Here is a 14655-nt window from a genome sequence, read left to right as displayed (position 1 = left end):
CCACCCTGTAAATTTACCAGTAGCCAGCTGCATTTCCCACCCTCAATAAGTTGGCACAGATTTTGTGGTAAAATTAAGTGCCTCGGCTTATATGCGGGTCGGCTTATATGCGAGTATATACGGTATATCTATGATGATGATCATGGTTGATCTTAAAAAGGGCACCGCCAACCAGACTCTTCATGTCTCATATGAAAATGATGCGACCATTTGGGGGAAGGGTAAGCATGGTTACTGTGAATTTAATTTTAAGATTTGGAATTTGGAAGGGTGGGGGGGCTGTGAAACTGCCACAGTTGCTTCCCTTAAAAAAAGAGCTTTATTTATTGATAATGCCTTGTCATGCCTTCAGAGCACTGGGAAAATCACCCGTGGAACTGAAGCTTTTTGGAGCATGACAAGAAGTTGGTTATTGTTAGAAAGATGGGTGTAAGTTGCTTGTGACTTTCAATGTAGGAGAACTGAAGAGATGGTGAAGGTCCCGAGCTTCACAAGCAGAAAGCTGCAGGTCGCAAAACATTGTTTTGCAGACCGAGAGGTCACCTTTCCTTCCAGCGGCACATGCCTGGTTGCACCTTTCTCCGTTGAAAATTTAATGTGTGGTCTGTTTTCGGAAGGGGGGTGGGGGTGGGATGGCTACAACCGTTCACTTATAGCCTTGACCAGGGGTAGTCAAACTGCGGCCCTCCGGATGTCCATGGACTACAATTCCCAGGAGCCCCTGCTGGCAGGGGCTCCTGGGAATTGTAGTCCATGGACATCTGGAGGGCCGCAGTTTGACTACCCCTGGCCTTGACCATCCAGAGCGGATGGCAAGGCTGGGATTGTTGACCTTTGGCTGTGTGCTTTTAAGGATCGGGTTTGCTTGGTTTTGCAGTTGCTTGGTTTTGAAAAGAAGTTCTTGTGTATGTTGAATATTAAAGTGAATTATTATCTTTTTTGAAAGAAAAAAAAATCAAAAGTAGAATACAAGATCCTGCAATGAAGAAACTGCAATAAAAGTATCAATTTCTTATTATTTATTCAGGAGATATCACCTAAGCCTCAAAGTCAGAAAAAAAATGAAGCTGATATTAGCAGTTCTGCCAACACTCAGAAATCTGCACTGTTGCCCTCAACCTTGTCTCCAGGGAAGGCTCGCAGGAAGAAATGCAAACAAGAATCTGGAGATTCTGCAGGGTGTATAAAACCCCTTAAGTCACCAATTTCCCCCGAGTTAATACACGTGGAAGATTTGACCCTGGCCTCCCAGCCTCCTCCTTCCGTGATAAATAAAACTAGTGAGCATAGACATTTTAAACCATACCATAATTACTGATTACATTCCTATGGGGAACCGTTTCCTGATTTTGGTTTTGTATTGTTTTGAATGGATGTTCAGGTGGGTTTTGGAAACGAACCAACAGGCAAAAGGGGTGAAATGCAAACATGTGAATCGTAGAGCTTTGTAATTGCTTGGTGACCGCCCCACGATGTTTGCTCTTAATCTGTGTTTAGTGGTTTGTTGCAGAGTAACTGCTTAGAAATTGGGGTGTGTGTGGGGGGGGGGGGGGCGGGAAGCACACACAGTCGCTCTGCCAGTTCACAAAAGTTCTCCCGCATGGTTGCCTGGAGGCTGTTGCTTTTCGCCACAGGTGATAGCCTGTTGACAAGCCCGGGATAGTTTGTCCCTGCCGAGCATAGGGGCGTGGCACGTGAAACGCCAGCACAGAACGGCCCCTCCCGTACCGATGCCAAGAGCACAACTTCCTACGGCTTGGAGCAGCAAGGGGCTCAGCAGATCTGCTTGGAGAGGGCCTGATTTCTTCAAAAGAAGAAGATGTGTTCTCTCGTGTTCCATTTCCCATGGCGCTGAGGAATTCTGCAGGCCCCACGTAACCGCTGGACTTGACATCTCCCTCCCTGGGTCTTATTTCTACCAATTACGGTGCAAAAGAAAAAGTTTCAATCTGTAGGACAAAACCTCCCCAGGAAGCTACGGTATGAGACCCCTGGGGAAATGTATGAAACCCTGCAACGTAAGAGAATGGCAGTCTTTTGGCAGGGAAGTATAGAACATACCATTCTGTGCACATATTCCCTCCCCCTATTTCTGACCACACTGCTTAATATTCCCTGTGAAAGAACTTAGTGGGCAGTGATTTAGGAGGGCCATAGTTTCTTTCTTGTGTCTACAATGGATGCTGGGAAGAAGAGAACAGACGCCCTAAATCCAGCCAAAGCTTAGGGGCTTTTATTCCTATTAATTTCAGCAGCAAAAGGGCCAAGCGCCCTTTTGACTTGCCCATTGAGGCTGACAGAGCTGGGTGTGGTGGGATTGTGCCATAAGCATTGTGGGAAAGCATGTGTGCAGGGTTTGCCCCCCCCCCCCCCCCTATCCCTCATAATGTGTTTCCTTCCCTCTTTAAACATCACAGTCCACATGTGTTGTGCTAGCACAGGATTTGGTAAGTAACCTTCACTGAGGGGTATGCTGTCCCTTTTTATGTCGAAAATCAAATCGAAACGCTCGCGATTTAACCAGGGACCTCATTACCAGCCTAGCCCCTGCAGCCGCCAGTTCGGAGAAGGCGGTTCGCACCTTGTGCCGAAATTTCTCCTTCCTCCCATTTTGTTCGGAAACCAAGGAAATTAAGATACCAAGGCTTCTTGAGGGACAGTGTTGAGTTGCGATTGGGACCTTTGGAAGCTATTCAGTGCCTGCATCCACAGGGAAGCTAGGAGGACATCACCCCGTTGATTCTAAGGGAAGAATTTTTTTTTTAATGTCCTCGAATCACTTCTTTTCTTCAATAGGATGCTGACTCCTTTGGCTTCATTTGAGGCCAAGTGTAATCGCAACAATATGTGGGAGTTGTTTTTTCTTTTTTTTTCCTTCTTGGTTTTTTTGAGACACATCCCTGAGCAGTCCCGTGAAGGGCTGTAGGGTTGTCCGTGCCCGCGAAGACCTTCTCTAGGAACGGCTTTGTATCTCAAGCAAATCCAGCATAACACCCACGTCCAAATACTTGCAAGATCCCAAATGCCCTCTTGTTATGCACCAAAAGTTGCACGGGTAAAGGCCCCCGTGGCAGAAGACGAAATGCCTAAGTCTGCATAAGTTTAACAGACCAATCGCAGGACTGGTTTTAAACTGCCCAAACAAATTGAGTTAGGATGGGTTTCTGCCGCCTAAGCTCAACGCAAAAACGCGCCGCTTTTATATTTCAAGGATGTCACCTCGGCATGGCAAGCAGGTACACAAACTTGTTTTATTCATGTATGTATAAGCGCATACTCTTCCCCCCCCAAATCCAAGCGGGACTCTTGAAGTGGGTTCATACCAAATGTAACAAGGGAGGAAGGTAACTGAGAAAGGTTTCAAGAAGTCCTGACTATTATGGGGCAGAGCTACGTAAAATAACACTGCTCAGCTCTGCCAAGGGCCCAGTGGAACCATGCTTAAAAATATATATATATTTCCAGCATTTCTTTGGCTTCCCTTCTAGGGGAAGGACATTCAACAGCCAAAGGACCACTGCCAGAAGAGCAGTAAGGGGAGACAATGGGTCAAGATGTGGATCCTTTTTCCCATTAATTTAAGCTTGGTCGAAGTCGACCTTGACCCTTCCTCCCTCCTGTGGTCCGACCTCACAGCTAAGAGGAGACTTTGACTCAGTAATCAGATGCACCGCTGGGTTTAAGTGGTGTCCTTTCGTGCTGGACTTGTTCCCTTGCTGGCTGCATACTTTAGGGCCAGGCATACATTTACCTAAACAAAGACCTACTGATGACAGGTTAGGTCAATTGATTAGCCCAGACCCTTTCTTTCTCTAGCCTTCTGGCAGTTCCCTTTTCTACTTACTATATTTCAGGAGCCGTGCTCTGGCAGATGGTATCCACTTAAGAGAAGTGCCTGATAATGATTATCAATTAGTATTGGAGCAAGACAGCGACCTATGTGTGCGTCCTGAATGTTCCAAGAACATTTTTTCAGGCCTTTCACAACCCACGAGTGTCCTTAGATCCTCCAAAAATAGCCAGCGGAAAAGATCCCAGTGTTTCAGCGACTGGTTCATGGCCTCGTGATTCTCTAGGAAAAAAATATCATGGCCCTCTCCAGTCACTGATGGAAAAGTGTTCTAAATCAGTGTCCCAAATCAGCTGCGAGAATTACTGGAGGGTAATGCATTTCACTCTGCTAAAGAACCCAAGAGATAAATCACATGACAAGAATGTCTGGCTAGCAAATGAGACCTATGCGTCTTTAGGTGTGTAACCCAACAACCCCAAGCTTCAGCAACGCTTGCCGTTGTTAACACTCCATTTTCTCCTTTGTGTAGTTGCCAACGTTGCTCACGTCTCACTCGAGAAGTGCAGACTGTGCCTCCCTCTCGACTTGAGCCGTAACTTGGACGTTTCGGCGTTGCTAGCTGCAGAGTCCGCTTTCTGTAATGAACACCCCGGCAGAGAGAAGGAAGACAATCGTATGGCGCTATGTCATCTTTCTAAAGCTGGAACCGATGGCAGAATAGCTCCGGCGGGATCAGGTAAAATTTTCATCCAAAAATGCTTGGGTCATGAGTCGGATGGGTTGCCTCATACATTCTTTTTTTTTTTTGCATCGGAGGCCTATAACTCACGCCAATTTGATAAATTGTGTGTTCGTGAACTCAGCAGGGAGCTGGGACTGGTTGAAATTCCTTGTTGAGTGTAAACTTGGTGTTGAAGCCCTAGCTTTCTGCTCTGTAATACATGAAAAAGGCCCAGGTAACGAAAAGCCCTGCTGGATGAGACCAGTGATCTTATCTACTCCAGGCTGTCTCAATCAGGGTTCTGTGAAACCTTGGATGGGTTTCCTGAATGGGTGGGAGTTAATTATTTTAAATATATTTTAACCTTTGTTAAGCATTTATTGTGAGATGACCATATATCACACTCACCCGGGGCCTCTCCCCAAATGGCCAATGATGGGGCCGGGATGGGAAGGGAAGGCTTGCCAACCATATTCTGCACAATCACGTCACTTCTGGGGTTTCTCAGAGCCTGAAGAATGTGCCAGGGGTTTCTCAGCAGTAAAAAAGTTGAGAAATGCTGGTCTAGTCCAACATCCGGTCTTGCACAGTAGCCAGCTAGTTCCTCTCAAGAACCAACAACAGAGGCCAAGGCCTGCCTAAGAACATCAGAAGAGCTCTACTGGATCATACCAGTGATCCGTCTAATCCAGCATCCTGTCTTATACATTGGCCAACCAGATCTTGAGGTCCAACACCACGTCAGGGGAAATAATGCAATTTCAATCCACTTCAGTGAACGATGTGCTAGTGGTATTTTGCCATTTCACTCCAGGTGCAAAGTGCATTGAAAGTGGATCATTTAGAGCAGGGGTAGTCAACCTGTGATCCTCCAGATGTCCATGGACTACAATTCCCATGAGCCCCTGCCAGCAAACGCTGGAAGAGGCTCATGGTAATTATAGTCCATGAACATCTGGAGGACCACAGGTTGACTACCCCTGATTTAGAGGGTGTGAAAACAACCTTAGACTAATAGCTACTGGTAGGCCCATTCCCCATGAATCTGTCCAATCCCTTTAAAGCTGTCTGTTCCTGTAGCCATCACTATTTCCTATGTCAACAACTTCCACATTTTAAAATGCAGGCTGTTGGGTTTAGCTCTGTTTATGCATTCTGTTGTCTTTGAGGCAGCCATCTCAGAACCGGTTTTAAACTTCTGTTCCTTTACCTGATGGATCACCATGGTTCATCCAGCCAAGTCTTCACCTGTTGGGGACCAGGAAAACAGGATGATAGCTGGCACACATCCATGTACTGAAATTACAAATGGTTTGTGATGGTAACGATTTAAGTCCTTTTTGGAGACAAATGCCAAAATAAGTAACGCTTCTGAGATCAGAACAATTTAGGAGCAGTGGTGGAAAATTTCCATAGTCTGAAGATCCTTTTCCTTCATGCAGCAAGAACCCTGTTGTGCTACATGGACATGTTATGAGAGAGAGAGGTCTTCAGGAGTTTCAGTAAGAGAGAGAGAGATGTCTTCAAGAGGTTCAGTACGGGAGAGAGATCTTCAGGAGTTGAGTAAGAGAGAGGTCTTCAAGAAGTTCAATAACAGAAAGAGGTCTTCAGGAGGATCAGTACGAGAGAGGTCTTCCAAGAGGTTCAGTAAGAGAGTTCTTCAGGAGGTTCAGTATCAGAGAGAGGTCTTCAGGAGGTTCAATAACAGAAAGAGGTCTTCAGGAGGATCAGTACGAGAGAGATCTTCAAGAGGTGCATTAAGAGAGTTCTTCAGGAGTTGAATATGAGAGAGAGGTCTTCAAGAGGTTCAATAACAAAGAGGTCTTCAGGAGGATCAGTATGAGAGAGATCTTAAAGAGGTTCAATAAGAGAGTTCTTCAGGAGGTTGAGTGTGAGAGAGGTCTTCAGGAGGTTCAATACGAGAGGGTCTTCAGGAGTTTGAGTATGAGAGAGGCCTTCAGGAGGTTGAGCATAAGAGAACTCTTCAGGAAGACATCCATGTGGTGAAGTCTTCACAATTGCTTGTGCAAGTACAACATTAAAACTCACTGCGTGGGAAATGGAGGTCATAGTTCCTTTAACTGCTGGGAGCTAACTGTATGCTCATCTTTATGGTACCTGCGGGATTTCCCCCCCAACACTGAATGATAGGTAAGCTTTGTTCTGAGCTCCACATGCCTAGTGGTGCTTTTGTGGGACAACTGGACTAGGTAGAATGGGTTTTGCACTTTGGACAGTAGATAGTGTGCCACTGAAGAAGACATCCTGCTAGTAAATTGGCCAGAAGAGCTGCGCTATTGGAACTAATAAGTAGCCCACCTAGTCTAGCATCCCTTTTAACCCGGTGGCCAGCTAATACCCCCTGGGCAGACAGTGGACAGGCCAAGTGGACAAGACTATCCCGCTAATGTTACCTCCCTAGAATTCCCTGCCTCTTTATGGTGAGGTTCCCTTTGGTCACCATGTCTAGGGAGACATTAGTGCAGGCTTTCTCAACCAGGGTTTCATGAAACCCTGGGGTTTCTTGAGAGCCCTGGAAGGGTTTCCCAAATGCATGGGAGTTAATTAATTTTAAAATATATTTTAAAAAATTGTTAAGTATTCATTGGGTGCTATGACCATATATGGCAGTGGTTCTCAACCTGGGGGTCGGGACCCCTTTGGGGGTCGAACAGCCCTTTCACAGAGGTCGCAGCAGGGCAAGCAGCTTGCCTGGGGGGGGCACCATCCACACAATAGCCTTGCAGGGTAGATCGAGAGAGATCGTTCATCTGTCTGGAACCGTGGAAAAGAGCGAGATCAGCATGGTGGGACAAGAGGCAAAACTGAACTGAGAAACCATGGAAAAAACCCAATTTATATACAATCATGAACAATGGATCTTCACACCATTGGTCAGTTTTGGTTTAATTCCTGCGAAAGAACACTTGCATAATTTTATGGCTGGGGGTCACCACAACATGAGGAACTGTATTAAAGGGTCGTGGCATTAGGAAGGTTGAGAACCACTGAAATATGGTCATATTGACCATCTTCTCCCAAAATGGCCAATGATGAAGGGTTTGGAAGGAGCTGCAGCTGTGCATCTGGGGTTTCTTGAGTGCTTCAGGGTTTTCTCAGCAATAGCAAACTTGAGAAAGGCTGCGTTAGTGGATCTCTCCTCCATGATATTATCCTTGCAAACAAAGCAAACCTGCTAAGTTTCTTTGTCCTTTTTAATGCCCACAGGGACACCGAAAACCGAGAAGAAAGCAAAAACGGAGGAGAGATGCTCATCCTTGTTTGGTAGGAACACAGATATTTAAGGAAAGGTTAAAGTTTGAAGAGAACAAGAGCAAAACCAGCTTCTGTCTTCCACCTTTTTAAAGCTGTCATGGGTGTCCATCTCTTCTTAATAGTTATAAGAGAAGCAGGATTTTATTTTTTCATCCCCCACCTCCTTTTTCTGTTTCTGCTATTTAAAATACATCTTTGATATAAAGACATTTCAGGACAAAGGTCCCCTAACTGACAATTCTGAATGTTATAGAAAAAAACATCTGGTGCTTGTAAGGAAATCATTTTTAGTATTTGTGAAATTCTGATGTGTTTCTCGTCAAGCTTCTTCCGGGGGACAGTGCTGTCAGAATGTAAGAATAAAACAATATTCCCTAAGTAACTGTATAAAATTAAAACACATTTAACATATTCAAATCTATAGAACAGATATACAGAGCACATAGACAGTACAATGTATTGTATCAGTGAACCAGATAAAGTAACTCTTAACCACGTGGGGACCCCTGATCTAGAACTTCTTAGAAATAAGGGTATTTTTTTGGGGGGGGGGGGAGGGACTGTATTGCAGAACAAGTTGTGGATTGAGTAGAGTTCAGGTGGTGGAGTTTTTTTTGAAATTCCTATCAACTGCCATCTTGTTAATTGTACTAAGGGGTGTTTTTATGGGTTTAACAGTGTTTTTACCATTTTATTATAAACTGCTGCGAGTCAATCAAGAGTGGCGGTAGGTAGGTAGGTAGGTAGGTAGGTAGATAGATAGATAGATAGATAGATAGATAGATAGATAGATAGATAGATAGATAGATAGATAGATAGATAGATAGATAGATAGTATACAGTCCCCATCTATTGATTATGCAGCATGCATGCCTATTGGTACCTATGAAATAAAAGGAAAATCTAAGAAACTAAAAGTACTGCATCTACATAGGATAAACCCAGCCCCCGCCGGTTAAGTAAAAAAGCCGAAACTTTCTCCCCTGGTAATGTTAAGGACTTTTTGGGGAAGTTGTAAAGTGAATCTGCCTCGCGTGAACAGCTCTCCATTTAAACAATAGATTTTGATTGCTGTTCTGAATTAATTCTTGTCATTAGGACTACATTGTCCTTGCACGTTTTTTCTGCAAATTCCATTGGCTGCCATTGGTTTCCAACATTCTCTTCCAGCCCCACCCCTGGATTATTAAAGGAGCAAAACTATTTGCAAATGCTTGAACTGCGCTTGATGCCTGCGTAGGCATGGGACTGGAAGTTGTCGACCTAATTATAAGAAAGTGCTGATTTTTGTTTAGTTTTGTTTTTTAATTTCCACTATCCTTTGTCTAGAAGAGCCTCTTGTGGCGCAGAGTGGTAAGGCAGCAGACATGCAGTCTGAAAGCTCTGCCCATGAGGCTGGGAGTTCGATCCCAGCAGCCGGCTCAAGGTTGACTCAGCCGTCCATCCTTCCGAGGTCGGTAAAATGAGTACCCAGCTTGCTGGGGGGTAAACGGTAATGACTGGGGAAGGCACTGGCAAACCACCCCGTATTGAGTCTGCCATGAAAACGCTAGAGGGCATCACCCCAAGGGTCAGACATGACCTGGTGCTTGCACTGGGGATACCTTTACCTTTATCCTTTGTCTAAACAAACCTCCTTGCCGTTTGCAATTTAGGTAAGAAGAAAGAGAAGGATAAAGAAAGGAAGGAGAGGAAGGAGAAGGACCATAAGTCGAAACAAAAGAAGAAGAAGAAGAAAAAGAAGAAAGCAAAACAGCTCGGTATGGTGAGACTACAAGAGAAATAGCCCAATAAAAATGTTGGTGCAGCTCCAGCCAATACCTTGGCAGCATGGAGAGGTTTTGATTAGGTGGAAATTGGTTATAAAACCATAACCTAATTTTCCTGCTTCTTATGGTGGGTGTATGCTCAGTAGCTCTGCTGAAGAGCAGTCTCCTGGCAGAGTTTTTCCTGTCTCATCCTCGTACAAAAGTGTTGTGTGTGGCTACCTGTACCAGTTGTGTATTTTCACATGCAGCATTGTGCTGACTGAGTAGTCTGCTGCCCGCATGCCTAGTGACTGGGTGGGAAGGAGACATGCAAACGTTTAGAAATATTGAATTTCCCCCTTCCCATATAGAAGCCCAGTAAAGACATCCCGTTCTCCCTCCTTCCATTGACCTGTCTTACAGGGAGGAGGAGGGGACACGTGCTCTGGTCCCCCTGCCCCTGACCACATGTACCCCCTTTGCGACAAGCAGGGTGTAGGGTTTGTCTGTCCCGGGCTAGAGTGTTTCAGGGTTAGCTCAAATAGCACGTGGCTCAGATTAAGCTGGCTACCCGCTGTTGGTTATTTTGGTCTAAAGGATTGTAAATAAAATTTGTTGTAGTAGTTTTGCTTGCTGTTGGTTAGCTAAAAGACTGGAAACGTAAAAAGATATGTGACCCCTTCTGTGACCTTTGTGTGTGTTTGGTTTTTCTAAGAAAGGAACAGCGGCGGGTTGCATTTTAAGATTTGTAAGCAGCATTTCCTTTGTGGGCTAGGGCTTTTATGACGCATCTTGCAATTGCTTTGCAGACTATTCCGATTTCGAAGACAGTTCTCTTGAGTACCTGGACAGGTGCTCCTCACCGCTCACCAGGTCCTCCGGGAGCTCTCTAAACTTGCGGAGCACGATGCTAGAGAAGAACACCACCTACCAGTACCCGAGGGCTATTCTGTCTGTCGACCTGAGCGGTGAAAGTAGGTTTGCTCTTTCACAGGCCCAAATTCCCTGCCTGAATTCTCCTTATCGTGGGGAAAAGTTAGGCCAACAGATTCGTGCCACTTTAGAAGTGCGATGACTGTAGAAGTACAGCTTGGCCTTACAACCCATTGAGGTTCAGTTTCTGGGCCTTTTGTCTCGGAGGGACCGCCTCTCCCAATATGCTCCCCAGAGAACACTGCAATCTACCCACATTAATTTGCTGGTAGTCCCTAGCCTGAAAGAAGTTCGCTTGGCCTTTTCAGCCCTGGCCTCAACCAGGTGGAAAGAGTTGGTAGCTGAGATCCAGGCCCTGATGGAGCTTTATGGTTGAAGCCATGGCTGTCTGAAGCTATATGGACCTCCCTTCTCCTTGGCTCCCCCATTATTTTAGACCAGGGGTAGTCAAACTGCGGCCCTCCAGATGTCCATGGACTACAATTCCCAGAAGCCCCTGCCAGCGAATGCTGGCAGGGGCTTCTGGGAATTGTAGTTCATGGACATCTGGAGGGCCGCAGTTTGACTACCCCTGTTTTAGACCATCTCCTATTTTATACCATCGCATCTGGGAAACTGGTGGAGGGTGTATAAGAGGTAGGGGGGAAAGGGAAACACCAGCCAGGCTGCCAGAGGTCTCTGGAAAAGCAGGGTGTGATGGAGACAGTTTTGTCTTTGCCAGCTAGTGGTCAGGAACCTGGGGGTGGGGGAAAGATTCAGTGAACACCGAAGTTCAGCATACCCACAATGACTGAATGGTTGTAGACCCAGGGGTAGCCGAACTATAGCTCTCCAGATGTCCATGGCCTACAATTACCATGCTTCCCTGCCAGCACCATGCTCACGGTAATTGTAGTCCATGGACATCTAGAGAACCAGCCCCCCCCCCCAACACACATTGTAGATAGTACTCTAAACTTGTCTGAGTACCTGCAGTCTGTTCCTTGTACAGCTCATTCAATCCCACTTGCCTTGAGCACTGGGTATGACAATGGAGAAATGCTTCCTAAAGTTGACTCACAACATATACCCTTAATCCGCTCTCCTTTCTTCTACCCTTGGTGGATTTATAACCGCTGTGTGGTCCATTGTCAGCATTTCCTATATATATATGTGTCTAAAACCAGAGAATCTGGTTGGAGAAATCAGTCTTGCCTCATCTGCTGTACTGTCTGATGTGCACTTCAGTAGGGGATGCCACCTTGTTCTCCCTTGAGGCCCATGAGGACCTGCTCGACAAATCACATCTCTGTCTCCCTTCCGAATTTCAGACCTCTCAGACATGGAGTTTTTGGATGACTCCTCTACTGAAAGCTTGCTGATGAGCGGCGATGAGTACAACCAGGACTTCGATTCAACCAATTTTGAAGAATCTCAGGACGAAGAGGACACTCTTAACGAGATTGTCCGGTGTATCTGTGAAATGGATGAGGAAAACGGCTTCATGATTCAGGTCAGGAATTCACTGCTAATGTCACGTTTTCTATGGGGATCCCCCTGCCCCATGGTTTGCCATTGTATGAGACAGGATGTTGGACTAGATGACCATCGGTCTGATCCAGCAGGGCTCTTCTGATGTCCATTTTTGTCAACCATTTGCCACATTCACTGAAAGGTAACTCAAATGAATTGGTTCCCATCGTTTAAATCTGTCAGAGGTTTAATCTGGATCCCCAAAGCTACCTTGCGGTCTCCCCCCCCCTCCCCTCCACATTGCAGAAAGGTACTGAAGAAGAAAGAATTCTCAAAAAATTCCTCAGTTTCTCCTCAGAAGAATTGTTACCTCGGTTTCTCTTCAAAAATTGTTACCTCAGTTTCTCCTCAGAACAGTGGCCTCTGGATTTGAGGTCCGTACCAAAAGGCCTGATACGGCTTCTTCGTCTTGTCCTCAGCTCCCATGGAATTGCAGCCCGCCCACAACCCTTGCAGTGGGTTCTTGCTGACAGTCTCTAAAGCGCCAAATGACCAGTCTCCTTGTAAAAGAACAAGTTGTTTTTTTGAAGTTTCTGCTCCTTTCCTGACTTCTGAGACCTTCGTGGAAAAACAACAACTAACTCCTCGCCCACATTTTGCAATTTCAGTTACGTTGATGAGATTTCGAGAACAGGTTCTGGGAAATCAGGTGCGGAGCAGCGTGGAAAAGAGTACTTCTCTCATGACCCCACCTCCCACGTGACAGAAATCCTCAAAGCAGAGAGCGAGAATGTGCAGCCTTTTCTTTTTCCCAAAACGGTGGTTCCTCCTGTTTCTGGATAAAATCACTTTCATAGAATCATAGAGTAGGAAGGGGCCATACAGGCCATCTAGTCCAACCCCCTGCTCAACGCAGGATCAGCCCTAAGCATCCTAAAGCATCCAAGAAAAGTGTGCATCCAACCTTTGCTTGCAGACTGCCAGTGAGGGGGAGCTCACCACCTCCTTAGGCAGCCTATTCCACTGCCGAACTACTCTGACTGCAAAAAATCTTTAACTGATATCTAGCCTATATCGTTGTACTTGAAGTTTAAACCCATTACTGCGTGTCCTCCGGTTTAATGTCAGAACCAAAGCTATCACGTTGCCAATGTGAGCATTAGTGTTTTGTCCAGGGGTAGTCAAACTGCGGCCCTCCAGATGTCCATGGACTACAATTCCCAGGAGCCCCCTGCCAGCATTCGCGAATCTGCATTCGCTGGCAGGGGGCTCCTGGGAATTGTAGTCCATGGACATCTGGAGGGCCGCAGTTTGACTACCCCTGGTTTTGTCGATGTCTTAATGGTGCTTTGAGGTGAAAAGTTACCATTCGTAGCACTGCCCAAGCTTTTGCTTCAGAATTTGAAATGAATCTGTGTTCACAGCATGGCAGCCAGACTTAGTCTCTGCATGCTAAGAAAGCAAGTCGTGAAAGCACATCCCTCATGTCTCCTCACTGCCCCCTTCTTTTATTCCCCCCCACAGTGTGAAGAGTGCCTGTGTTGGCAGCACAGTGTGTGCATGGGGCTGCTGGAAGACAGTATTCCGGAGCAGTACATCTGCTACATTTGCAGGGACCCACCTGGTATGAGTACATTTTCAAACTAAAGTTCTGAAATTTCCAGCTGTTACATTTTGTCGTTCTAGCTTTTGTATTGGTGGTTTCCCAAGTTTGGCTGCTAAATTCTCTGGTTACTGAGTTAAATATTTATTTATTTATTTTATTTTATTAATTAAATTTATATCCCGCCACTCTTGGTAACGGGATCATGGCTCCTTGAGAGCTAGCATGGCGTAAAGTGGTGAAAGGTCTTTAATCTGGGAAGCCAGGTTTGATTCTCCACTCCTCCTACACATGCAGCCAGCTGGGTGACCTTGGGCTAGTCACAGTTCTTTCAGGGCTGTTCTGAGAGGGCGGTTCTCTCAGGATTCACTCGGCCCCACTGACCACACAGGGTGTCTATTGGGGGAGAGGAAGGGGAAGGTGTTTGCAAGCCACGTTGGGACTTCTTTGGGTAGTGAAAAGCGGAGTATAAAAAACCAACTCTTCTTCTTTCACCCCATTCCAATTGAGTGGTAATATAATACTGTATTATCTCTCTAACTGTTCATACCGTCACTTGCAGGCCGCTTACGTTATTTTAAAGATTATTGATAGTCCACCTTGTAGCATGGTCTCTGTACAGGTAACGTAGAGGTCTAAAATATCCCAGGTAAAATAATTTCCAGTAAAACGAAAAAAATACCTATCCTCCTACCTGTTTAACCCCTGCTTTTTTCCACTTGCCCCTCGTCAGCTGTTCCAGACAGATCTTTGCAGTGTTTCTGAAATGCAAATCAAAAATGAGAGGTTGCTCAAGCTAAGGGTGTGTGTGTGTGTGTGTGTGTGTGTGTGAGAGAGAGAGAGAGAGCTACAACTGTGCATCCAGATGACTTTGCTGATGGGCAGCCATTGCCTGGGACCAGATGATCACAGTGGGACATTAGGAGGCGGAGAAAACAGTGTCTCAATAACTTTTCCATTTGTAAGTCAAAATCACAGCCTTCACCTGTGCGCAGAAGACGGTGCCAGCATGAACAATGTTGACAAAGCTTCTTTTTGGCAGAAAATGGCCTTTATTTTTCTTGCCCACTATTTTATTCCTTTAAAAAGCAACATTATGTCTCCCATAATGGGAGCAAAAGGGGCATCT

The 14655-nt window shown here is 45.7% G+C and overlaps 1 protein-coding gene across 3 annotated transcripts in view; it reads left to right on the top strand.

Moving 5' to 3' along the window:
- Positions 1-14655, top strand: part of PHF20L1 (PHD finger protein 20 like 1) — a 59475-nt gene that overhangs the window by 36182 nt on the left and 8638 nt on the right. For 2 of the 3 annotated variants that reach the window (XM_077351467.1, XM_077351464.1), the window contains 7 exons: positions 1028-1280; positions 4323-4529; positions 7743-7799; positions 9446-9550; positions 10348-10512; positions 11782-11963; positions 13448-13547. In XM_077351467.1, the coding sequence (XP_077207582.1) occupies positions 1028-1280; positions 4323-4529; positions 7743-7799; positions 9446-9550; positions 10348-10512; positions 11782-11963; positions 13448-13547 (1069 nt within the window). The remainder of the gene's footprint in view (positions 1-1027; positions 1281-4322; positions 4530-7742; positions 7800-9445; positions 9551-10347; positions 10513-11781; positions 11964-13447; positions 13548-14655) is intronic. The other variant, XM_077351466.1, reaches the window with a different exon arrangement.

This window comes from Paroedura picta, chromosome 9 (genome assembly GCF_049243985.1).
Source record: "Paroedura picta isolate Pp20150507F chromosome 9, Ppicta_v3.0, whole genome shotgun sequence".
Taxonomy (NCBI): domain Eukaryota; kingdom Metazoa; phylum Chordata; class Lepidosauria; order Squamata; family Gekkonidae; genus Paroedura; species Paroedura picta.
Note: the sequence above shows the minus strand (reverse complement) of the source record. Positions and strands in the feature narration are given on the sequence as shown.